The following is a 24,390-nucleotide window of genomic DNA, read 5'->3' as shown; positions in this document are numbered from 1 at the left end:
TATATGGACACTAGCAGGATCCCTTTGGTTGCTCGCGGACGCTAACCCCCTCACCACACAGTACTCAGAGCCCAGTAACAGTCAACAGTACCCCAACCTGGTATGATAAGTTTATCACTTGATATTCACTCTCATATGTCGTAGAAGCACTTGTAGCACTGGCGACACGTTGCAGTGTCGTACAGACCATTAGAATGAGGAAATGGCGAAGAAGAGCCTACCATGCCTTAATGCCATAGCGCCCCGTAGAGTTTTTGATGATGCATGTATGTAAAATTGTTTAGGTAAAAATATGTTGCATAGTTTAGGTCAGTGTAGAGCCTAGTCATGGGTGCCCGTCTTGGTCAGAGAACGAAGACAACGCAGTAATGTGATCCTTCACGCTTCCCGTTGAGGATCACAAGGAAGGATGGCCACGTCCTGATTCTAAAATGGACATTCACAAAGAGTACAGGGAAAATTGGACAGTACTAGGAAAACAAGCAGGTGCAAGGTTTGCCTCTCGATTGGAACTTGCAGGTCCCAGACAGAACTGATACTACAAGCCATTAGCATAGTAATGAGCTATCTCCGGGGACAAAAGAGAAACATTTAAGCAATCGGTACCAGGGCAGACTCCCCGGCGCCAGTGGTGACTAAAACAAAGGCAGGTCAACGGTTACCTAGTGATCGAGGAACGACCCCTTTATTGGAGAGCATCAATAGAAATGATTAGGACCTGGTCCAATTAATTGGGGCCAAGTTTAGGAACCGCCCAGAAGGGCGCGAAACCCTTTGGGGTATAAAGAAGAGTCCCCAAGGTCAGAGCGCTCTCAGCGACGAGAGGCCCGCCAAGCACCAGCCAAGTAAGTCTAAGGTCAACGTACTCTACGAGATAGGCGCTCCTAGCTACTATTCTATACCAGTTTGAAGCCAGCTGTATCAGAACCGGACAAGCCATTGTTCCTCTGACTGAGTGGCCGCCCAAAGCTAAGTATAGGCTTTTAGTAGTAGTTGTAGTTTAGTGAGTAGAGTTTGTGCATGAGTAATAATTGACTGTGTGTGTAAATAAATGTGCATTGATTTCAAACTTACTAACTGGTGCATCGAGTCATTGATCAGTACTCGGTTTTGAACCTTGTGGTGGTATCAGAAAGATACCTGGCAACTCTTGAGCAAAGGTAATTAAAACAGAGCAAATTAAGGAAAGCAGGGTAAGTGGCAACAGGTTTTGTTTTTAAGAGCAGCTTAGACTCTCCAGTGTGACCTTGGAAATCCATCCCATTCTCCTGGAGGAGAATAAAGGTCAGGTTTCCCTCCCTCCAATTATTCTCAGTCCTCCCTCTGTAATCCTGGATCCTACTGTTGTGGTTGATATCCTTGCGTTATTTGATGTGGATGTCTCTATGCCCCATAGACTTTACCCCTCCCCATCTTGCGGCCTACTGTAACATTCCATGAGTCCATGGAGTGCCTGCCCTATACTGCTGTTCCCAATCTATACACTGCAGATGCCTCCCTTGACTGTAACTCTACCACGTCGAAGCTACCACCAAGAAAGCACAACAGTGCCTATACTTCCTCAGGAAACTGAGGAAATTCAGCATGTCCACACTGACTCTTACCAACTTTTACAGATGCACCACAGAAAGCATCCTATCTGGCTGCATCACAGCCTGGTAGGGCAACTACTTGGCCGAAGACCTCAAGAAACTTCAGAGAGTCGTGAACACAGCCCAATCCATCACACAAACCTGCCTCCCATCCATTGACTCCATCTATATCTCCCGCTGCCTGAGGAAAGCGGGCAGCCTAATCAAAGACCCCCTCCGACCTAGCTTACTTGCTCTTCCAACCTCTTCCATCGGGCAGGAGATACAAAAGTGTGAGAAGACGCACAAACAGATTCAAAAACAGCTTCTTCCCTGCTATTGCCAGACTCGCAAATGACCCTCTTATGGACTGACCTGATTAATATTACACTCCTGCATGCTTTATCCGATGCCGGTGTCTATGTATTTACATTGTGTACCTTGTGTTGCCCTATTATATATTTTCTTTTTATTTTATTTTATTTTCATGAACTAAATGATCTGTTTGAGCTGAGGCAGAAAAATACTTTCATTGTACCTTGGTACACGTGACAATAAACAAACCCAAAATCCAATCCATTTGCGGCTCAGTGCTGCCAGAAACACCGCCCCTCCCCCCGGACTGCTGTGCATGATGAGGTGGTTGCACACCCTACACGCACCCTGCTGTCTCCGCCTCCCAACCAGTCAAGCTCTTGTCGCCCAAACCCCCCCCCCCTTCAGTCGGACCCTTATCCCTTACCTGCCAGCACAGTACAACCCACCCCCGTCGACTTACTGCTGGCCTGGATGAAGCCTAGTCTCAGTAAACCGCCCCCCACCTAGCCCTGTGCGATGCAAGATAGGTGAAGAACACACCTCAGTTTCACAAGTGAAGTGGAAGTCACCAGGTATGCATTGCTTATATTTGGTTGCCAGTCTAATTAGACGCCAGTGTGCCCTTTCCGTTCAGCGCGAGGTCTTGATTTTGACGAGCTGCCTTGATAATGAGCATTCATGATATCCTAATGCATTGAAAGGGTGTTCCCGACATGGCATGGTGAGGAATGAGTGCTGCCACTGAGTACAGGAGTGGACAATTGCAACCTGTTTTTACACCGATGGGAAACAGACTTTTTCGCTCCCACGATATTGTCCCACCATTATGCCCGCAGTGGGTGGGACGGAAAATCCCGGTCTAGGAGTCTAATAGCAACCTAACGCAATTGACACTCCACTGGAAGTTACAGGCCATTATTATACTGGAATGTTATAGTATCGCTCTAAGGATCAACCACTGTAAACCATACAGAGAAGGGCTGAAAGATATAGCTCATCATCCATTTCGAGTCATTTTTCATTAGATGCTTATTATTAAGTTGCAGATTTGTTACGGAGTGCTGATTTTCATTGTTAATTTTACATTCAAAGTCTTATTAATTGTGAGAGTGCGAATGACTTTGAAGTAAATATGTTCAGGATGACAAAATTATGATCTGCAATTTGCTAAATTCCCTGGTTGAAAGTCAAAAGGCCATGCAATGGAAAGGTGATAGCATACAAAAGGGAGAAGTCATAGTGGATGCAGAGATAGAACATGGTATGTATAACACTAATCTTGCAATCACTCTTCAGTCATTATGTCACCTGTTTAGTTATTGTGTCAAGGCTGTTTTAGATTTTGCTTTTTAAGTTGCAGATGTGGAAAGTATGCATGTTTCAAATATACAGAAAATAACACAAGGGTCTGTAATGGCAACCTGCACAACTTTGGAAGGTAGCCAGTCAATACAATTGATTTGGTAGTTGAATTTTTGCACGCTATTTTAATTTTCCTTAGGGTGGCCGAGACCCCTGCAGTGTGCATAACTTGCCAACTCACAACATGCAAATGCACAGTAGGAGGGCATAGCGGGTTAGCTTTGCCTAAGATTAGTGAATAACTGGAACAAATTGGGAAGGCTGCAGCCAAAGTAGGCAAAGGTCTGCCATTATAGCAGTCACTCATACAGCCTGCTGCTGGAGCGCTGGGGCTTAAGAAAATCATTTTGGCACCATCTGCTTGCGCCCCAGGCACCGTAGCTATACTCTGACTGAAACCACAGTGAAATCTGCCAGCTTGCCTCAAAAGCTGATTCCTGATTGGCTTTCCTCGCCTGTTCTAATAAGATGATGAATGATATGACAGCCTGTTAATTGCAACTGAAATTAATTGCACTGCTGATGCCACCCAGGCACCTTGGCAGCACAATCCGGGCACCATGCAGTGCCACCTTGGTGCCAGCCTGGCAGTGCCCGGGTGGCATTTTGTCCGCACCAGGATAAGGCCTGGGGGTGCCCTGCCTTGATTTGCGAGGGGCACAAGGACCCCCCCGCAGATACAATGGGGGGGGGAGGGGGTTCAGGGGTCACGTTGGGGGATCGAGAGATCGGATCTATTCCTGTACTGACGAGCAGAGCTCCTCGGTGCAGGAAATGAAGGTAAGTGCTGTCTCGGCGAGGCCATCCCCGTCGAGCCCCCACAAATTAAGAGTAGCACCAGGAAACACCCGCTAAACCTGCCCATTGGGGAATGTTTTTTCCCTGTTAAATCTTAGTTAATCTAATATCTGCTTGAATCCAATTAGATAATCCTCCCACATGAATGTACACCTCAAGTCCTTGACACCTGTTAAACTATCCCTTACCAACAGCAATGTCACATAAAGCAAAGAGTCCAACTCGAGTGTCTCCATTCACTGTCCATTTCTGTGTCTCACAGTTTGGCTTGCAACAGTGATTCATGAAGCGCGAATAATTTCCTTTTGGGCCTGCATCAATAATCCGGTCCTGTCAATAATAAAACTTACAGTTAAACTTAATTTATGAGGTTTAGAAATTCATAAAGTCATTGCATAAAACATTTGCATAATCTGCAAAGCAGATAAAAGGGCATGTGGCCCCCAAAATAGTTTTGCTTCAGGAAAATAAGTCAGTTAGCTCAGCTGGCTGGTTTGTGATGGGGGCCAACACCAACAGCATGGATTCAATTCCTGTATCAGCTGAGGTTATTCATGTAGGCCCTGCCCTCTCAACCGTGCCTTTGTCTGAGGTGTGGTAACCCTCATGTTAAATCACCACCAGTCAGTTCTCAAAAGGGAGATCAGTCAATGGTCCTTTCGGACTATGGTAGATAATTTTAAAAGACATTTTTAAGCCATTAAGAGTTACTAAGTTAGTAATAATTAGTAAGGATTTTTGCACTTGTTAAGTTCAAGGCCACCAATAGGGTTTTAAAGTAAAAATTACAGGCCTGGATCGTAACCTACCTGTATTACATTCTTACGTGAAAATTATTTTAATTTCGTATGTTTTCGAGTTGTTTTTTTAGGTACACATTAGAAGTGCTAAACAAGGCATATCCGTATACTTGGAATATACATTTTATCAGAAAATCTTAGTAATATATGGCACCAAAGTAATGGAGAAACAATTGTACCCAAGTTTATTTCGGGTCCAAATAACAGAAGAACGTCAGTTTAGGAATTTAAGCAGGTTGATTAAATAGAGCACCACCGTCTTAGGCTTCCAATTAATTTGAAAATGACTTCTCACAGGTTTATCATCTTTTGATGGTTTATCAGTTAATAATCAATATTACATAAAGAATATTCAAATAGTAGAGGTGCTTCTAAACAGCAAATACATTAAGAGAGCAGAATAATACACAGAACATGAGAAACACCATGAAAAAAGACTGGCAAATCACCAAATCATGTTCACTCTTTCCCCAAGTAGAACGTGCCATGTGTTTGATCTGTACAGACCAAAAATGCTTACCGTTTCTAAGGACGTTGTGCACCATTGCTCTAAATTTACTTTGGAAACCTTTGGTCTCAGTGAGATGGGGGATATTTGTGCTGGGGAAATGGAACACCTTTCATTTGAGTCACAGAAGATCTTCTCACGGTGGCACTAAATACACTCAATCAGACATAGCAGTTATATGATAACTTGTTGTGTCTCTGAGATCATCAATTAGTTGTGAGTTAGAAGCAATTTTGTACTCTGGGCCTTTGCCAGCAGGAACTCCAAGGAGACTCTCCAAATTTACATGGAAGAAACCCTTAGAACTAGCAGACAGAAATTTCCATCTGAGCACTCCAGCCCACACATTTCCTAAATGCCAACAACCCACTCAGCATCCATTCTCACTCATCTCAATTACTGACTGGCAATATCATACATCCAGATTTTGAGCAATCACTTGATTATTGATCAGTGGCTGTGAAGGTTTGGCTCACAAGTTATTTATTAATTTAATTTTAGTTCCACCGGCTTGTAGGTTTGAAGTTATTACCTTGTCAAGAGTAAGCATGTAGAAGTTGGTGATGTCATGTTCCTGTGCATATTTGATTCGAGTATAACACTCCTCCTCATCTATCACCTCACCTACATACTCATTCACAAACTGTCCCTATAATAGAGACACAGGTTCAGTAGCATGAAAATGACATAGCAGATAACAAAATGTTAATGTATTGTCTCGCGGACGTTACATTTTAGCTATTTCCCAACACACCATTAACAGTTACTGTTAAACAAGTCAAAATGAGCGTTCGTAATCTTTTCAACCTATTATAATTTCAAAGTGATAGCAATGTAGAGCATTTTATACCTAATTGATTATTTTAATCTTATTACTAATGAGAAGAAACAAATAGGGAATTATAAGACACTTCATCAGATCACACATATTTCTCATTTGGCAAGTTTCAAATTCTCACCATTCCCAGAGTATCTCCTTATTTCCCTATTGGGTTTATTGGTAATTACCTTGTATCTCTAGATCCTAGTTCTGGAATATTCTCTCCACATCTAGTAACTCTCATGTGATCATGTGAGTCTGCTCTTTTCTAAAGAAAAATATCCCAATCTATTCAATCTTTCCAACAGTTTAGCATAGGCGTTGGCATAGTGGTATTATCACTGGTATCGTCATTGGACTAGTAATCCAGAGACCCAGGGTAATGTTCTGAGATTCCAGGTTCAAATCTCACCACGGCAGATGGTCAAATTTGAATCCAATAAAAATCTGGAATTAAAATGTCTCATGATGACCATGAAACCATTGCCAATGTAAAAACCCATTTGGTTTACTAATATCCTTTGGGGAAGGAAATCTGCCTTCCTTACCCATTCTGGAATGTGCATACTGACCCACAGAAATGGCCTAGGAAGCCACTTAGTTCAAGGGCAATTAGGGATGGGCAACAAATGCTGACCCAGTCAGCAACGGCCACATCCCAACTACAATATTTTTGGTGGCATGGTGGCAGTGGTTAGCACTGCTGCCTCACAGCGCCAGGGACCCAGGTTTGATTCCCACCTCGGGTTACTGTCTGCATGGGTTTCCTCCAAGTGCCCCGGTTTCCTTCCACAATCCAAAGATGAGCAGGCTAAGTGGATTGGCCATGCTAAATGTCCAAAGGTTGGGTGGGGTTACAGCGATAAGGTGGGGGATTGGGCCAACGTTGGGTGGTCTTTCGAAGGGTCGGTGCAGACTTGACGGGCCAAATGGCGTCCTTCCGCACTATAGGGATTCTATCAGTTGTAATCTCTCAGTTCAGGCACTATCCTTATAAACCTCATTTGTATTTTCCCAGTGTTTCTATGTCCTTTTTTAAAATATAAATTTAGAATACCCACTTCATTTTTTCCAATTAAGGGGATTAAGGGGCAATTTAGCATGGCCAATCCGCCGAGCCTGCACATCTTTGGGTTGTGGGGGCAAAACCCACGCAAACATGGGGAAAATCTGCAAATTCCACACGGACAGTGACCCAGAGCCGGGATCAAACCTGGGACCTTGGCAATGTGAGGCAGCAGTGCTATCCACTGTGCCACCATGCTGCCCTTTCTATGTCGTTTTTAGTGGTTTCCTCTGGGTGCTCCCGTTTCCTCTCACAAGTCCTGAAAGACGTGCTTGTTAGGGTAATTGAACACTGAGTTTTCCCAGTGTACCCGAACAGGCACCGGAGTGTGGCGACTAGGGGATTTTCACAGTAACTTCATTGCAGTGCTCATGTAAGCCCACTTGCAACACTAATAAAGATTATTATTAGTATCGAGTTCAGAACAGTGCACAGCACTCAAGTGAGGCCTCACTAGGGTTCTATACCAGTTGAACATAGCTACACTACTTTTGAATCCACATTTATAGACTGGGTCACTGAATGCTACTCCATATTCATTTCGTCTCAGTTCCCAAAAAGTTTCATGTGCTGGTATTTTTGATGTAAAACACAATTATTTTTTATAGTTTTGATTTTGGAAGCAAAGTAAATTCTGAATTTTCAATATGCAACAGCTTTGCCACCACTACTAAAACGTAGCTGACTAATATGACTAGTTACAGATAAATTTAATCTGGAAACTATATTTTTGTGGTATAAGATATTTAATAAACACTTAAGATGTATGACTTTCTGAATACTACCTGACATAATTAGTACAAATTGTAAATTATCTATTTATTTTACACCATCACAATGATCCTATAACTGCAGCAACTTGCCATGGCTTCTCAACAGCATCTTCCAAACCTGTGACCTCTACCATCTAGAAGGACAAGGGTAGCAGAAAAATAACACCACCATCTGAAAGTTCGTCTCCAAGTCACACACCCTCCTGGCTTGGAACTGTAACCTCCATTCTTTCCTTGTCACCGGTTCAAAATCCTGAAACTCCCTCCCTAAAGCACTGTGGGTGTATCTGCAGCAGTTTAAGAAGGCATCTCACCACCATCTTCTCTAGGGTAAAAATGGATCGGCAGTAAATATTTGCAGTGACGCCCACAACTCACGAACAAAACAAAGGACAGTTGCATTCCACAATATTCGTTAGGTCCCAACTCCCAATAAATGCTATTCCTTCTAATTTTGTCTTATCCACCTTCAAGGACTGTCCCATATTGAAACCTGGGACATCACCACTCTGAAATACTGGAATATTGTGTCCAATTCCGGGCATTGCATTTTAGGAAGGATGTAAAGACTGAAAAGATTAATGAGAATGCCCCAGGGTGGAGGAACTTCAGTTACGTAGAGATTGGAGACCAAAAAAGAAAATGCTGTAAAATCTCAGCAGGTCTGGCAGCATCTGTAAGGAGAGAAAAAGAGCTAACGTTTCGAGCCCTACATCAAAGCTAAAAGGCATAGAAAGTGGGAGATATTTATACTGTAGGGTAAGGGAATGAAAGATAAGTCATACCACAGAAACCAAGGGAAATGGGTGCTAACGGCAGTACCCAGAGAGAATAAAAGATGTGAAAGATGAAACAGCAGAGAAACTAAAATCAGAGAGTAAGTTGTGATAGATGTGGGGGAGTGGGGGACATGGGTGGAAGAGAGGTAAAATGAGAAAAATAGGGGAAGGGGAAGCAAAGGGGAGAAAAGGTAAGAAAAGGGGGATAAGACAGGGGGAAAATATGTATGAAGAAAGACAGGAAAGAAATAAAAGGTAAAAGACAGTTAAAATGAAATGGAATGAAAATAAAGGGGTTGAGGTGGGGTAGAGTTAATCATCTGAAGTTGCTGAATTCGATGTTGAGACCAGAAGGCTGTAGCGTGCCAAGCTGGAAGATGAGATGCTGTTCCTCTAGTTTGCGTTGAGCTTCACTGGAACACTGCAGTAGGTCAAGGATGGACAAGTGGGCATGGGAGCAGGGTTTTGTGTTAAAATGGCAAGCAACGGGAAGGTCAGGGTCCTGAATGTGCACAGACCGAGGATGCTCAGCAAAGTGATCACCCAGTCTATGTTTGGTCTCTCCGATATAGAGACGACCACATTGGGAGCAGCGAATGCAATAGACCAAATTGAAAGAAGTGCAAGTGAAATGCTGCTTAACCTGGAATGAGTGTTTTGACCTGGGATGTTAAGCATGGAAGAAGTAAAGGGGCAGGTGTTACACCTTCTGCAATTGGATGGGAAGGTGCCATGCGTGATGGGAGAGGTGTTGGGTCTGGTGGAAGAGTGGACTAGATTATCCCAGAGGGAACGGTATCTGCGGAATGCTGACAGAGGGAGTGAAGGGAAGATGTGCTTGTTGGTGACAGCATGCTGGAGTTGGTGAAAATGGCGGCGGATATGGAGGCTGGTGAGGTGAAATGTAAAAACGAGGGGGATTCTATCCCTCTTCAGGGAGGGGGCGAGAGTAGTGGCACGGGAGATGGATCGCACACTGTTGAGGGCCCTGTTAAAAAGTCTAGGTGGGAAATCACAGTTGAGGAAGAAGGAATACATTTTCGAAGCACCACTTTGGAAAGTGGCATCATCGGAACAAATGCGATGGAGGCGAAGGAGCTGAGAGAAAGGGATGGAGTCCTTACAGGATGTAGGGTGCAAAGAGCTGTTGTCCAGATAGCTGTGGGAGTCAGTGGGCTTGTAATTGGTACTCGTATAGTCTAATGCCGGAAATGGAGACAGAAAGATCAAGGAAGGGAATCGATTAAATAGATTGGAGAAGTTGGAACTGTTTTCCTTGGCGAAGTGAAAGTTGAGAGGTGATTTCAAAGAAGTAATCAAAATCATGATTGGGTCTGGACAGATGGACAGAGAAAAACTGCTCCCATTAGTGGCAGCATCAAGATCAAGAGGGCACAGATTTAAGGTAATTGACATAAGAAGCAATGTCGACAAGGGGAAACTTTCTCATGCAGTCAGCGGTTAGAATCTGAAATACACTGCTTTCTGAGAGTAGGTGAGTGGTAGAGGCAGGTTGAATGGCGGCATTCAAGAACAACTTAGATTATTGTACTAGTGAGCAAGTGGGGGCGTGGCACTAGGTAAATTGCTCCTTTGGAGAGCCAACACTGACACAATGGGCTGAATGGCCGCCTTTTGTGCTGTAACCATTCTGTGATTCTGGGTCAGTTATCAGGTTGTAGTGGGTGATGTTGGCAATCAACCAAAAGGTTCATCATTGAAAGGTAAGGCTGTTGGCAGTGTGTAGGATGCGGGTATGTTCCAGTAGGAGCTCTGGGATCTCAGACAAGTGTGGGGGGGGTTTTCTTTAGGGCCTGTGGCAATGCGAGTGCTCCATTAATTGTTGGCCGGTGGTGTTCTTTAAGGAGAATGTTTCTTTGACAGACATCAGGAAGTTTAATATGTGATGTCACTTTTAGCCAAATTATCATTCGCATTTGCAATCCTAATCAGTTTTACACTGGTGACATTTCAATTCAAATTCCAGGAGTACTGTGTCTATGATCCAGCTGCTGGTGTTCACACTGCTAAATATGGGGCGGTATTCTCTGCTCCCGATAAAAATCGGGATGGCCGTCGTGAAATCGGCCGAGGTTCACGACGGCCTCGGGGCCCGCTCCCCGCACCTAATTCACCCCCACCCGGGTGGCTAGGAGCGGGCCTCCGTCTTTCCCGGCTGCGACCTCGTCGCGCCGGAAATGATGCGCAAAACGGCACATTTGTGAGGTCATCCGCGCATGCGCGGGTTGCTGGTTCCAAAGCGCGCATGCGCAGATGACTTAATCGCGCAGACGGCGCGAAACGTGCATGCGCTGTGGCCGTCTGTCTCCTCGCTGGGGGCGCGAAAAATGTCAGGAGGCCCTCCCACAATTCTCCCACGCCACGTGGGGAGCGGAGAATTCCGCCCATGTTCTTTTAGTCCAGCCCCATGATTAAGGACCCAGTTTCCATGTGTCTAAAATTGAGCTGCCGGGATAAGGGAGCCATTCTGTAAAGGCCAGAAGACAGTTGATGGGTGCCCAGCGCCTAGAATAGGATTTAAAATATCAATGCAAAAGCAGCTAATACTAACAAATTGTCCAACTCCAGAAGTTATTGCAGAAGACATGTTCCTGTTCTTACATTTATGCCTGTACTTGTGAACTGCCTAGCTGCATACATTATATAGTAATTAGGATAATACACGCTGACTAATTTTCCCTTTCATATCTGTGGGATGTTGAAACTAATTGCAGCTGGGTATATCTGTTCTATATAATTTAGTACTACACTGGCCAGGGCAGTACTTTCCACTGAGTACTTTCAACATAGAAGTATTTCTCATTGTGACCTTTTCAGTTTTAAAAGAATATTCAGCTGATTCTAGGTTTGAAAAACCAGTGGTAACAAGCGAGTACTTCTGTTCCCCTCTCAACAAAGGATTTCATCAACTGAGCACAAGAAACGTTTGCATTTCAGTTGTGATTAACAGCCTGGTTTTTCCCTGAATGAGAAGACAGTGCTATTCCTTCTTGATGGCTTTCAATATTTACAAACAAATAGAGGTAATATTCTCACCTTCTTAATATTAAATTTAGCAAGTAAACCCCAGCCTCGACCTGCGGTTTTCAAAATTTCCACTTCAGGATATTGCCGCTTGGTGAAACATTGGTTCTGGCATTTTTCTCCTGCAGGACAGACAGTTGGATGGCACTCATACATTAACATCCTGTTCAGACATTCAGAGTCTACCCCACAAGGATTCTCATCAGTTGGCTTACAATTACATCGTGGAATCTCAGACGGATCAGCAGTGAAGATCTGAGCCTTACCCACGGCTTTGTTTACCTTGATGGAAAACAGATGGTTAAAATTCAACAATTAGTCATTACGTAATTATCTTACCACTATTCATAACAGAAATAGATTTGTTAATTGAAGTGTAGAACATTTGATATATAACAAAAGATAATTACTCTTTGCAAGAAGTACAACCTACACATTGAAATAGAACATTGCAAAAGCAAAATACTGTGGTTGCTGCAAATCTGAAATACTGATAAACATAGTTAACATTTCAGAGTGATGGCTCGTCACCAGAACTGGGAAAAAAAAATGTTTAAAACAAGTACAGAGGTAAGGAAAGGAGGAGAGAAAGAGGGGGTGGAGCAAAAAACCGGTCTGAGAAAAGGTGGCATGTATTCAGAGAGTAAATTACAAAATTGCCTAAAAGGGATTGTAAATAAACAATTTCTCAATGGTGAGGAATTGAAGTATCATTATCAACATCTGCCAACGGAAAACAAACCAAAGGAAGAAGACAATACAGCCTGAAATTGTTGAACTTAAGATCAAGATCAAAAGACTGAAAAGTGCGCAATCGAAAAATGGAGGATTGAGTTTTCCATCCCATTGAGTCCCCCTGCGGCGGGTTGCCTGGTAGCTTGGCCAGTGAATGATGCAAAAAGTTGCAGACTTCTGCAGGACTGGAATAACCTGCCGCCGACCAGAGGCACCACCTCCAGAAAACATGCCATGGCATAGGGAGGGGGCGAAAAATGACGCCAAATGTGATGTTCTTCCAGTTTACGAGTTTCAGTGGAGCAGTGTAGAAGGTCACAGACAGAGAGGTCAGAGTAGGGGTGGATTGAAGAATTAAAATGACAGGTGGATGAAAGCTTGGGGTCACACTTGCAACACAATGGAAGTGCTCTGCAAAACGGTCACCCAATCTGCGCTTAGACCCCCTGAAGCAAAATGAAACTGCATTGTGAGCAGTGACCACAGTACACTAAATTGAAAGATATACAAGTAAATCACTGTTACATCTAGGAGTGTTTGGGCCTGGACAATGAGAAGGTAAGAGGTAAAAAGGAAAGTGTATAATCTCTTATGCTTGCACAGGAATGTGCAGTGGGAAAGGGAGAGGATGTTGGTGGTGGTAAATGAATGGACAGGGTGTTGCGGAGGAAATTGGTCCCTTCAGAATGCTGAAAATGGAGAGGATGATGTGTTTGGTGCAGGCATTATGCTGCAACTGGTAGAAATGCAAGTGAGAGATTTTAAATGTATTTTATCAGTTAATAGTTCAGATTACTTTTGTAAGTGAGCCCCAGGACTGGCTATATGCACCTGGCTTCCAGTTATTGACAGGGTGACAATACACCAGATTTTGACTTAGAGTTTAACTAACAAATTAATTAATTAACGTTTAAGCTTAGCTAGCTTCTCAGTGGGAGAAAATTAAAGTTTGTGATTACTGAAGTGAACTATGATGCAAGTAGAATTTGTATGCATCCGTTCTTTTCTTTTTGTCATACATAGCCTATCTCTTTTTAAAGATTGGAGTAGGACAGGTAAAAGGTAACCACACTTAGAAATCTTTCTGGAGATTCGTGCCCTAAGTAACCGATCCCAAATAGCTGCCAAATACATGCTTGCAGAAATAGGAACCGGATGTTTGCACTGAACTAGGAAGGCTTCGTCCCTCCCCCAGACAAACCAACTAAAACTGTAACAATTGTGTCAAAAATGTAAAAGGTTTTGTGTGAAAGAAGCTGGTTCTTCACCCTTTACGCACTATGAAAGATTAAAGAAGCAAAAACATGGTAAATTGTAACTAAAAATGCTTTTTCCTTTTACAAAGCCCTCAAATGGAACTATGTCCTCAGCTCTTAGCTGGGGAAGCAGAGAGAGACATTGTTCAAAACTTATGACAAAATGTACATGAGTGTTGAACATTTGTAAGGAAAGTTTTTTAACTTTCAACACTGTCGCTGCAATTCCCCTATAAAGGCCAATTTTCCAAAACTACAGTAAAGTTTGCACTGGACTGCAAATTGGCTCAACCTATGTTTCACAGTCATCTTGTGTATAAGGAGTACCACCATGCATTTAATAGCTAAAATCAACCTTAATACTAACTTCAATTTCATGAATGTCATGATATGCAGACACACACATAATGATATACAGGCAGGCACAGACAAGCAGCTAATGTACACAGAGTACAGGACATCACCAATAAGCAGGCAGGACACTCAGGGGTGGGATCTGAATATAAAAGACACGAGGCACTCACACTCTGCCTCTTTCCACTGAAGGAACACCTAGAGAGTCAGTCAAGGGTGTTGTTACAATCTCACACCTCCAACACGTGGCTAAGAGCTAGTCTGGTTCAGTCAGACAGAGTAACCACACTTCAGTTAGCAGAGTCAAACTCACAGGAACTGTGCTAACTGTGCTATTAGTTCAATAAAACTGACTGAACTAACTTCAAGGTCTGGAGTATCTTTTTGATCTAAGCTGCATCCAGTTGCAGCCAGTATTATAGCAAGGTACCTAACACGACATGATAACAGGAGACTACCAATTTAAGGTGGCTTACTTCATTCCTATCCGTGACGACCAGCAAATGTTTCCCGGCACCATGGAGAAGATTCAGGCTCCTCACCAGCTCAGGACGTCCGGCAATCTCAGTGCCAACTGGTGGACATTCAAGCAAAAGTTTCTGCTGTACATTGCAGCCTCAGACCTCGAGGGTGTGTCTGATGCAAGAAAGATTGCGCTTCTCCTCCCAAGAGCGGATGATCAAGCCATCCAACTCTTCAACTGGTTTAACTTTACCAAAGGCCAGGACAAGACAAAGTTTCAGACCATCCTGGACAAGTTCGATAGTCACTGTGAAGTGGACACCAATGAAATCTTCGAGCGCTACATATTCAAACAACGTCTTCAAGGTAAAGATTAATCTTTCACTACGTTCTTAACTAGCCTCCGCCTGCTAGCGCTGTCCTGCAATTTTAGTGATATTGCTGACTCCATGATCAGAGACCAAATTGTGTTTGGAGTTCACTCTGATCCTCTGAGAATCAAGCATATCACCCTGCCAGTCGCGATTGAAACATGTACAGTGCATGAGCATGCAAAAAAAAAAGAAAAAAATTTGGTATTCCCAATATAAATCGGCTGAAAATGAGAAACTTGCTTCCCATGAGGCAGAGTGTGTGCAGGCCATCTCCTGCATGCAGTGCCTCAGCATTGAAGACAGTGGCCATCTTGTGCACTTTTCACGGAGCCCAACGTATGCGCGATGCGAACGGGATAACGAAGCGGCCAACACCCACACTGCGCAGGTGCAGACGTCTACCGACAGCACTGCGCATGTGCGACGACGTACACCGCGTCACGGCGCCAACGTCATGACGTGCCCGAACTGCGGCAACGGCCACTTAAAGGGACACTGCCCTGCAAGAGCCAGGCGATGTTTAAACTGCGGGAAGCCTGGACACTATGCTGCCTTGTGCAGGTCTGCACCACCAGTCAGAGGCCAGCGCTCCTAATTCCCACGACGATTACAGGATTCTGATCCTGGCAGTACAACGGATCCAGAGGACGAGTGCCTGGAGTCCGCCTACCGAGTGGATATCATTACCACGCACGAACATGCCACACCTAACTCATCTCGCATTCAGTCCATCCTCGCTGTGGATTCGGAGGACGAATGACGTGCGGTGATGCAGGTCAACCACTGGTCCATCCAGTTCAAGCTGGACACAGGTGCTTCTGCCAACCTCCCCTCACAGGCAGACTTCAAATGCATCAAGAAGCCCCCCAAGGTTCTTCCAGCAGCCTGCTAACGGTAATGCCATCATGGCACTGGGGTCCTGCCATCTACTCATCTCTAACCAGAGCACCCATGCACGGCTAAGGTTTGAAATTGTCAAGCCGGACTGGGCTTCCCTACTGGGCGCACATGCCTGCAAAAAGCTAAACCTGGTAGAGTGGGTTTATTCAACGACATCCTCCAACGTGGATCTTCAAGCTGGCATTGATGACATCCTCGCTCAGTATCCAGATGTGTTTGACGGGAGGGCACTTTGCCATATCGGTACAACATCCTACTGTGAACTGATGCCAAGCCAGTGGTCCATGCACCACGCTGGGTCCCGGCTCTGCTGAAGGAGCGCTTGAAGGAACAGCTCAAGGTGCTGCAGCAGCAGGGGATCATTTCCAGGGTAACCGAACCGACTGACAGAGTAACCACACTTAAGTTAGCAGAGAGTCGAACTCACAGAGAACTGTGCTAACTGTGCTATTAGTTCAATAAACCTGATTGAACTAACTTCAAGGTCTGGCGTATCTTTTTGATCTAAGCTGCATCCAGTTGCAGCCAGTGTTATACCTAACACGACAATAAACACAAAGGAACATTGGAAATATGATCAAGCTTAACATACACTGGAGATAATAAGACAGTATTCACACAAAAAAGCCCAGAGTTTTCACAGCTTTTGCAACAAGATAACCAGAAACTAATAGAATTAACCAATGCTTTTAGTTCCAATAGGGGTTATCCTTCTAATGCCACAGCAGGAATCAGATTAATAATTTTAGTGGTATCTTTTAGGTCATGTATTTTTCTTGAAATATAGTATACATCCTGTACGTTAATTTAATCACTTTGCTTGAGTCAAGCTACTGGAAAATCCAACATGAAATACAGCAAAAATTAAAAATGAACCACAGAAACTGGTTCTGGCCAATTGGTATGATGTACTCAAAGCCTTGTGGGTATAAAGAGGAATATTGCACTGGGGTTGCAAAGAATACTAAACAAAACAGTGAAGGAGGTATCCTCTGCAGTCCCAACTGATAATCTAGGAGGACGCATTGCTTACGTGGTGTAGCATAAGATATTTGGAAGTGCATGAAAAGACTTGTGAAAGATAAGAACTAGCTGTCATTGCCCATATCAGAATCAACAATACAGGAAGTAACAGTGAGGAAGATCTAAGGCAACATCATTTAGAGGATGCTCATAGTAGGACTTCTCATATGAGACTGATTGGAGGCATTGTCCCGTGTTATATATTAAGCAATAGCCCAAGTGAACTTGGAGCACAAGCAAATCAAGATCTTACCCTGGAGGAAAGTAATTTAAGAGATCTGAAGATTACGTCACTACAATCTGAAGGGACCAATAAAACACAATGGAAAAATAATAGATGCTGGCCTAGCCAGTGATGCCCATTTCCGAAGAATTAATTTTATAAAATGTAATCTTTAGGAATCAACTACACAACTGAAGAACAGTGCTCTCTAGACTGTATGTGGTTCATGGAACCCTGTGTTTTCCAGTGTCCAGTACTGTAATCTGCAGGTTATAACCCCAATTTTAACCCCCTTTGACTATTGAGAATAGGAATTGCAGGATTAAAAAACTAGCAGAGGGCTGGCCACCAAATCCACGATGCCATGAAGCCTGTACTATTTTATCAGGATGCTTCAGGTTTTATGAGACCCTTGTCCCTGGCAGGTGAGAGAGAGTCATTGAGATGCAATGGTCAGGATCTAATGATACAATCAAATTTCGGTGTCATTTTGGTGATGCAAAGTCGCTATGTGTTGCAAACATGGTTAAAGGTAACCTGGTGCCACAGGGCAGCACATCCAGAAGATGGCTGAGAAGGTCAGTTAATTACATTTTTTTGTTTCATAGTCAAACCAGAGACATACCCTGTTTCAGGCTGCTCCTCTTGCCCAAGACTGAAAACCTTGTTGCCCATCTCATCACCCATCCCGCTCACCAATCACTTACTCTAACTTCTGGGATCGCACCCACAGGAACAGTTCCTGGCTGTGAAACCTCAGGATATTAACTTTTTGAGTTCAGGGAGTCGGAATGGTGCTTTTAAGAGACCTGGGAGTTAAAATGGCCAGGGCTTAGCTAAAACCATGGCTTATATACGGCTGATACATCACATGGCTCTTCAGTCTATGCGTGGTAAATTTATAACTGTATTCTACAGTTTTTATTAGCAGAGTATTGTTCATCATCCTGTATGTAATACATGCTGTATAGCATTCTGCAGGCTGTATGCATTTGATGCAACATGGTACAATCTGCTCGGTATATTCTGGGAGAAGCAATCCATACCTTGATGTGTTTGTATGGTGGTGGTTTTTTTTCATTCCGTTTGTCCTCCTGTGCCTGTCTTGTCTCTCTTTGGGTTTTCAGCTCCTCAAACCTTTCTGCAGCTTCCTGTAGTGCTGTAGAGACAGCCAATGTGAAATGCCAGATGTACTGGTGCAGTTACAATAACATAAGTAAGGTTTAGAACCTCATCCCATCATCACAGGACAGCTTATAATGCAATGCTCTCAATATGTGAACCTCAGCAGAATTGAAGATCATCTCTAAAATTTAAAGAAAAAATTATTTTTCGCACTTGTGCCTATTATTAAGGCTGTTAATAACATCAAAATAGGGAAGATTATGGTCTACTGCAGAAATTTGAAAACTTTTTTTTATACAACAACATTTTCTTCATCCTGCAAATGCAAAGCATCTTCCACAAATCATTCGGTAAGTTTACCTAACAAGTAGCAAAACTGAGAGCAATAATTTTTTAAGACATTTGAATGATGATTTTCAAAGCTGAGATAAACATATATTTGATCTTTCGGGAATCAGAGAACATGGGGAGCAGATGGAAAAGTGGAGTTGAGGCAATCATGATCACATTATTGGTAGAACAATCTTGACGGGGCATAATGTCTATTTCTTATGTTCTTATAATCCTCAGTTACCATAATGTGCCTCAGTTACACATTACCAAATGATTCTGCTTTTAATGGCATTACCTTTTTTAAAGATGGTGTTAAGGCCTTTGCATGTTTTGTCTTTACTCCCTTTGTCCCCTTCCATGTATGAGAACACACGTGCTTGATAAGTCCAGAAGTAGTCATTGGAGCCAAAGAAACGGACTGGGAACTCGCCAATTTCATGTTTCATTTTCTGAATATTTGTAGGAACATTTTTGGGATGACAGACCTCAGCAGGCCACCACCTGACAGGAAAATAAAGCATAAAATGCATTGGATTTCTGAAAAATTTCAAGTTTCATGGCTCATAACTAAAAACTATTCTGGCAGCAAACATTCAATCCCCTAAGAATATGAATTTACAGCAGGTACCCTAAAAGTGGAGTTTTGGTGTGCAAGTGAGTTTAACATATATTTTTATGAACAAATTTTCAATGTAACACCTTTACATCCATATATCTTCAATAGTTTTCAATATTTCAACCCTTCCACCATCCTAAACCCAAAATAAACAACAACCAATGTTCTATGCCCCCCCTCCCCCCATAACATCTGATGGTGACCAACTCGCTGAAATAGGAAATAAACGGCTGCCACCTCAGGTAGAACCTTCCAGCCAACCCTCTCATTACATACTTGATTGCATTTTTCCAACTTAATCAGCTCACTTAACCATGCCTTGGCACTGGGTGGAGCCGAAGACTTCCAACCAAACAGCACTCGTCTTCGGGCTATTAAGGAAGCGAGGGCAAGAACATCTGCCTTTAACCATGTCTGAAGCTCTGGTAAATCTGAGATCCCAAAAATAGCCACTAAAGGGCATGGTTGCAAATCATAGAATAAACATTGTTTTTGTTTAAAAAAAATCTTTAGATCTCTGTTGCATCACACCTGTAAAGGGGCCCTTCTGCTCCCCATAACCAAAATCTATTCGACGTTGTGGGTCAGGTGAGCTCCATGATATACTTTGGTGTTCTCTAAACCCTGGCCCATAATAATTCGTTGACAGCAGTCCAAACCCCAATTATACCTTCTGCCTACTAGCCAATAACCCTGGTGTCTGATTGACCAAATTTTTACAGTCCACGTCCAAGATAGCGTACACCAGTTCTGCCCCTCTTGCTCTTCTTCTGGAGTGCCTTAAAAATAGATTATCACAACTTCAATGCCTTTCGAGATCGCCTCACTGCTATTAAATCTCAGTAAGAAACCTTACAACACCAGGTTAAAGTCCAACAGGTTTGTTTCGCATCACTAGCTTTCGGAGCACTGCTCTTTTATCAGGTGATGAAGGATCTGCGCTCTGAAAGCTAATGATTCGAAACAAACCTGTTGGACTTTAACCTGGTGTTGTAAGACTTCTTACTGTGCCCACCCCAGTCCAACACCGGCATCTCCACATCATTAAATCTCAGATACTACTCAATGGCGGAGGAAAACCTCTCGCAGAAGCCCTTACCCATCAGCAGCAAAGTATCAAACCTCCATGGGGGGGGGGGGGGGGGGGGGGGGGGGGGGGTGTTGAGCGGGGCCCAACACAACAACCACAAAACGCGGAGCGTGATCAGAAATCGCTATTGCCGAATACCCTTCCCCCACCACTGCCAGCAACAGGACCGACCTACAACAAAGAAATCAATCCTGGAATATACCTGGTGAACCAGAGAGAAGAGGGCAGCAGAACAGAGCTACTGATCAGCTGTTCTGGGGAAATTTGCATACGTGCAGTGCGGTCAGCCTAAGTTGAAGGTGGTTTGTGGAGGGGCTGTTGGCAAGTGACAGTTAAACCCGAAACACTTTGTGAGTGTTTCCCACCCTACCTCCTCCTCTAACCAACCTCCCCACCCCACGGTGGTTGGGAAGCGGGAGCAGGGGCCTGTCGTGAAGGTGAGTGAGTGCCTTTAAATTTGCTTACCTTTCAGCGGGAGCAGGGTTTGAGGGAATATCAGGTAAGCTTTTCCTTTCTTTTTCTTTTTCTTGTTTTTTTTTTTTAAATCTAGAGGTGATGTCAGGGAAGGCAGTACAATGCTCCTCCTGCAGAATGTTTGAGGTGAGGGACGCCGTCAGTGTCCCTGCTGATTTCATCTGTGGGAAGTGCACCCAACTCCAGCTCCTCAAAAACCGTGTTAGGGACCTGGAGCTTGAGCTGGATGAACTTCGGATCATTCGGGAGGCAGAGGGGGTCATAGATAGGAGCTTCAGGGAAGTAGTTACACCAAAGACTGGAGATAGATGGGTAACTGTAAGAGGGACTGGGAAGAAGCAGTCAGTGCAGGGACCCCCTGCGGTCGTTCCCCTGAGTAACAAGTATACCGTTTTGGATACTTGTGGGGGGGACGACTTACCAGGGGTAAGCCATGGGGTACGGGCCTCTGGCACGGAGTCTGTCCCTGTTGCTCAGAAGGGAAGGGGGGAAAGGAGTAGAACATTAGTAATTGGGGACTCAATAGTCAGGGGCACAGATAGGAGATTTTGTGGGAGCGAGAGAGACTCACGTTTGGTATGTTGCCTCCCAGGTGCAAGGGTACGTGATGTCTCGGATCGTGTTTTCCGGGTCCTTAAGGGGGAGGGGGAGCAGCCCCAAGTCGTAGTCCACATTGGCACTAACGACATAGGTAGGAAAGGGGACAAGGATGTCAGGCAGGCCTTTAGGGAGCTAGGATGGAAGCTCAGAGCGAGAACAAACAGAGTTGTTATCTCTGGGTTGTTGCCCGTGCCACGTGATAGTGAGATGAGGAATAGGGAGAGAGAGCAATTAAACACGTGGCTACAGGGATGGTGCAGGCGGGAGGGATTCAGATTTCTGGATAACTGGGGCTCTTTCTGGGGAAGGTGGGACCTCTATAGACAGGATGGTCTACATCTGAACCTGAGGGGCACCAATATCCTGGGGGGGAGATTTGTTAGTGCTCTTTGTGGGGGGTTTAAACAAATTCAGCAGGGGCATGGGAACCTGGATTGTAGTTTTGGGGTACGGGAGATTGAGAGTATAGAGGTCAGGAGCACAGATTTGACTTCGCAGGAGGGTGCCAGTGTTCAGGTAGGTGGTTTGAAGTGTGTCTACTTCAATGCCAGGAGTATACGAAATAAGGTAGGGGAACTGGCAGCATGGGTTGGTACCTGGGACTTCGATGTTGTGGCCATTTCAGAGACATGGATAGAGCAGGGACAGGAATGGTTGTTGCAGGTTCCGGGGTTTAGATGTTTTAGTAAGCTCAGAGAAGGGGGCAAAAGAGGGGGAGGTGTGGCGCTGCTAGTCAAGGACAGTATTACGGTGGCGGAAAGGATGCTAGATGGAGACTCTTCTTCCGAGGTAGTATGGGCTGAGGTTAGAAACAGGAAAGGAGAGGTCACCCTGTTGGGAGTTTTCTATAGGCCACCTAATAGTTCTAGGGATGTAGAGGAAAGGATGGCGAAGATGATTCTGGAAAAGAGCGAAAGTAACAGGGTAGTCGTTATGGGAGACTTTAACTTTCCAAATATTGACTGGAAAAGATATAGTTCGAGTACATTAGATGGGTCGTTCTTTGTACAATGTGTGCAGGAGGGTTTCCTGACACAATATGTTGACAGGCCAACAAGAGGCGAGGCCACATTGGATTTGGTTTTGGGTAATGAACCAGGCCAGGTGTTAGATCTGGAGGTAGGTGAGCACTTTGGAAACAGTGACCACAATTCGGTGACCTTTACGTTAGTGATGGAAAGGGATAAGTATACCCCGCAGGGCAAGAGTTATAGCTGGGGGAAGGGCAATTATGATGCCATTAGACATGACTTAGGATGTGTAGGTTGGAGAAGTAGGCTGCAAGGGTTGGGCACACTGGATATGTGGAGCTTGTTCAAGGAACAGCTATTGCATGTTCTTGATAAGTACATACCAGTCAGGCAGGGAGGAAGGGGTCGAGCGAGGGAACCGTGGTTTACCAAAGAAGTGGAATCTCTTGTTAAGAGGAAGAAGGAGGCCTATGTGAAGATGAGGCGTGAAGTTTCAGTTGGGGCGCTTGATAGTTACAAGGAAGCGAGGAAGGATCTAAAGAGAGAGCTGAGATGAGCAAGGAGGGGACATGAGAAGTCTTTGGCAGGTAGGATCAAGGAAAACCCAAAAGCTTTCCATAGGTATGTCAGGAATAAAAGAATGACTAGGGTAAGAGTAGGGCCAGTCAAGGACAGTGGTGGGAAGTTGTGTGTGGAGGCTGAGGAGATAAGCGAGATACTAAACGAATACTTTTCGTCAGTATTCACTCAGGAAAAAGATAATGTTGTGGAGGAGAATGCTGAGACCCAGGCTATTAGAATAGATGGCACTGAGGTGCGTAGGGAAGAAGTGTTGGCAATTCTGGACACGGTGAAAATAGATAAGTCCCCGGGCCTGATGGGATTTATCCTAGGATTCTCTGGGAAGCCAGGGAAGAGATTGCTGAGCCTTTGGCTTTGATTTTTAGGTCATCATTGGCTACAGGAATAGTGGCAGAGGACTGGAGGATAGCAAATGTGGTCCCTTTGTTCAAGAAGGGGAGTAGAGATAACCCCGGTAACTATAGGCCGGTGAGCCTAACGTCTGTGGTGGGTAAAGTTTTGGAGAGGATTATAAAAGATACAATTTATAATCATCTAGATAGGAATAATATGATTAGGGATAGTCAGCATGGTTTTGTGAAGGGTAGGTCATGCCTCACAAACCATATCGAGTTCTTTGAGAAGGTGACTGAACAGGTAGACGAGGGTAGAGCAGTTGATGTGGTGTATATGGATTTCAGTAAAGCGTTTGATAAGGTTCCCCACGGTCGGCTATTGCAGAAAATACGGAGGCTGGGGATTGAGGGTGATTTAGAGATGTGGATCAGAAATTGGCTAGTTGAAAGAAGACAGAGAGTGGTAGTTGATGGGAAATGTTCAGAATGGAGTTCAGTTACGAGTGGTGTACCACAGGATCTGTTCTGGGGCCGTTGCTGTTTGTCATTTTTATAAATGACCTAGAGGAGGGCGCAGAAGGATGGGTGAGTAAATTTGCAGACGACACTAAAGTCGGTGGAGTTGTAGACAGTGCGGAAGGATATTGCAGGTTACAGAGGGACATAGATAAGCTGCAGAGCTGGGCTGAGAGGTGGCAAATGGAGTTTAATGTGGAGAAGTGTGAGGTGATTCACTTTGGAAAGAATAACAGGAATGCGGAATATTTGGCTAATGGTAAAATTCTTGGTAGTGTGGATGAGCAGAGGGATCTCGGTGTCCATGTACATAGATCCCTGAAAGTTGCCACCCAGGTTGATAGGGTTGTGAAGAAGGCCTATAGTGTGTTGGCCTTTATTGGTAGAGGGATTGAGTTCCGGAGCCATGAGGTCATGTTGCAGTTGTACAAATCTCTAGTACGGCCGCATTTGGAGTATTGCGTACAGTTCTGGTCGCCTCATTATAGGAAGGACGTGGAAGCTTTGGAACGGGTGCAGAGGAGATTTACCAGGATGTTGCCTGGTATGGAGGGAAAATCTTATGAGAAAAGGGTGATGGA

General features: G+C 44.2%; 1 protein-coding gene across 8 annotated transcripts in view; it reads right to left on the bottom strand.

Annotated features, from left to right (window-relative positions):
* Positions 1-24,390, bottom strand: part of LOC119965109 (histone-lysine N-methyltransferase NSD2-like) — a 318,910-nt gene that overhangs the window by 47,171 nt on the left and 247,349 nt on the right. For 7 of the 8 annotated variants that reach the window (XM_038795422.1, XM_038795423.1, XM_038795420.1 and 4 more), the window contains 5 exons: positions 18,921-19,126; positions 18,214-18,326; positions 11,853-12,122; positions 5,890-6,006; positions 4,238-4,379 (listed from right to left, as the gene is read on the bottom strand). In XM_038795422.1, the coding sequence (XP_038651350.1) occupies positions 4,238-4,379; positions 5,890-6,006; positions 11,853-12,122; positions 18,214-18,326; positions 18,921-19,126 (848 nt within the window). Of the gene's footprint in view, positions 1-4,237; positions 4,380-5,889; positions 6,007-11,852; positions 12,123-18,213; positions 18,327-18,920; positions 19,127-24,390 lie in introns of those variants that run through there. The other variant, XR_005460429.1, reaches the window with a different exon arrangement.

Source organism: Scyliorhinus canicula, chromosome 4 (assembly GCF_902713615.1).
Source record: "Scyliorhinus canicula chromosome 4, sScyCan1.1, whole genome shotgun sequence".
Classification (NCBI taxonomy): Eukaryota; Metazoa; Chordata; class Chondrichthyes; order Carcharhiniformes; family Scyliorhinidae; genus Scyliorhinus; species Scyliorhinus canicula.
Note: the sequence above shows the minus strand (reverse complement) of the source record. Positions and strands in the feature narration are given on the sequence as shown.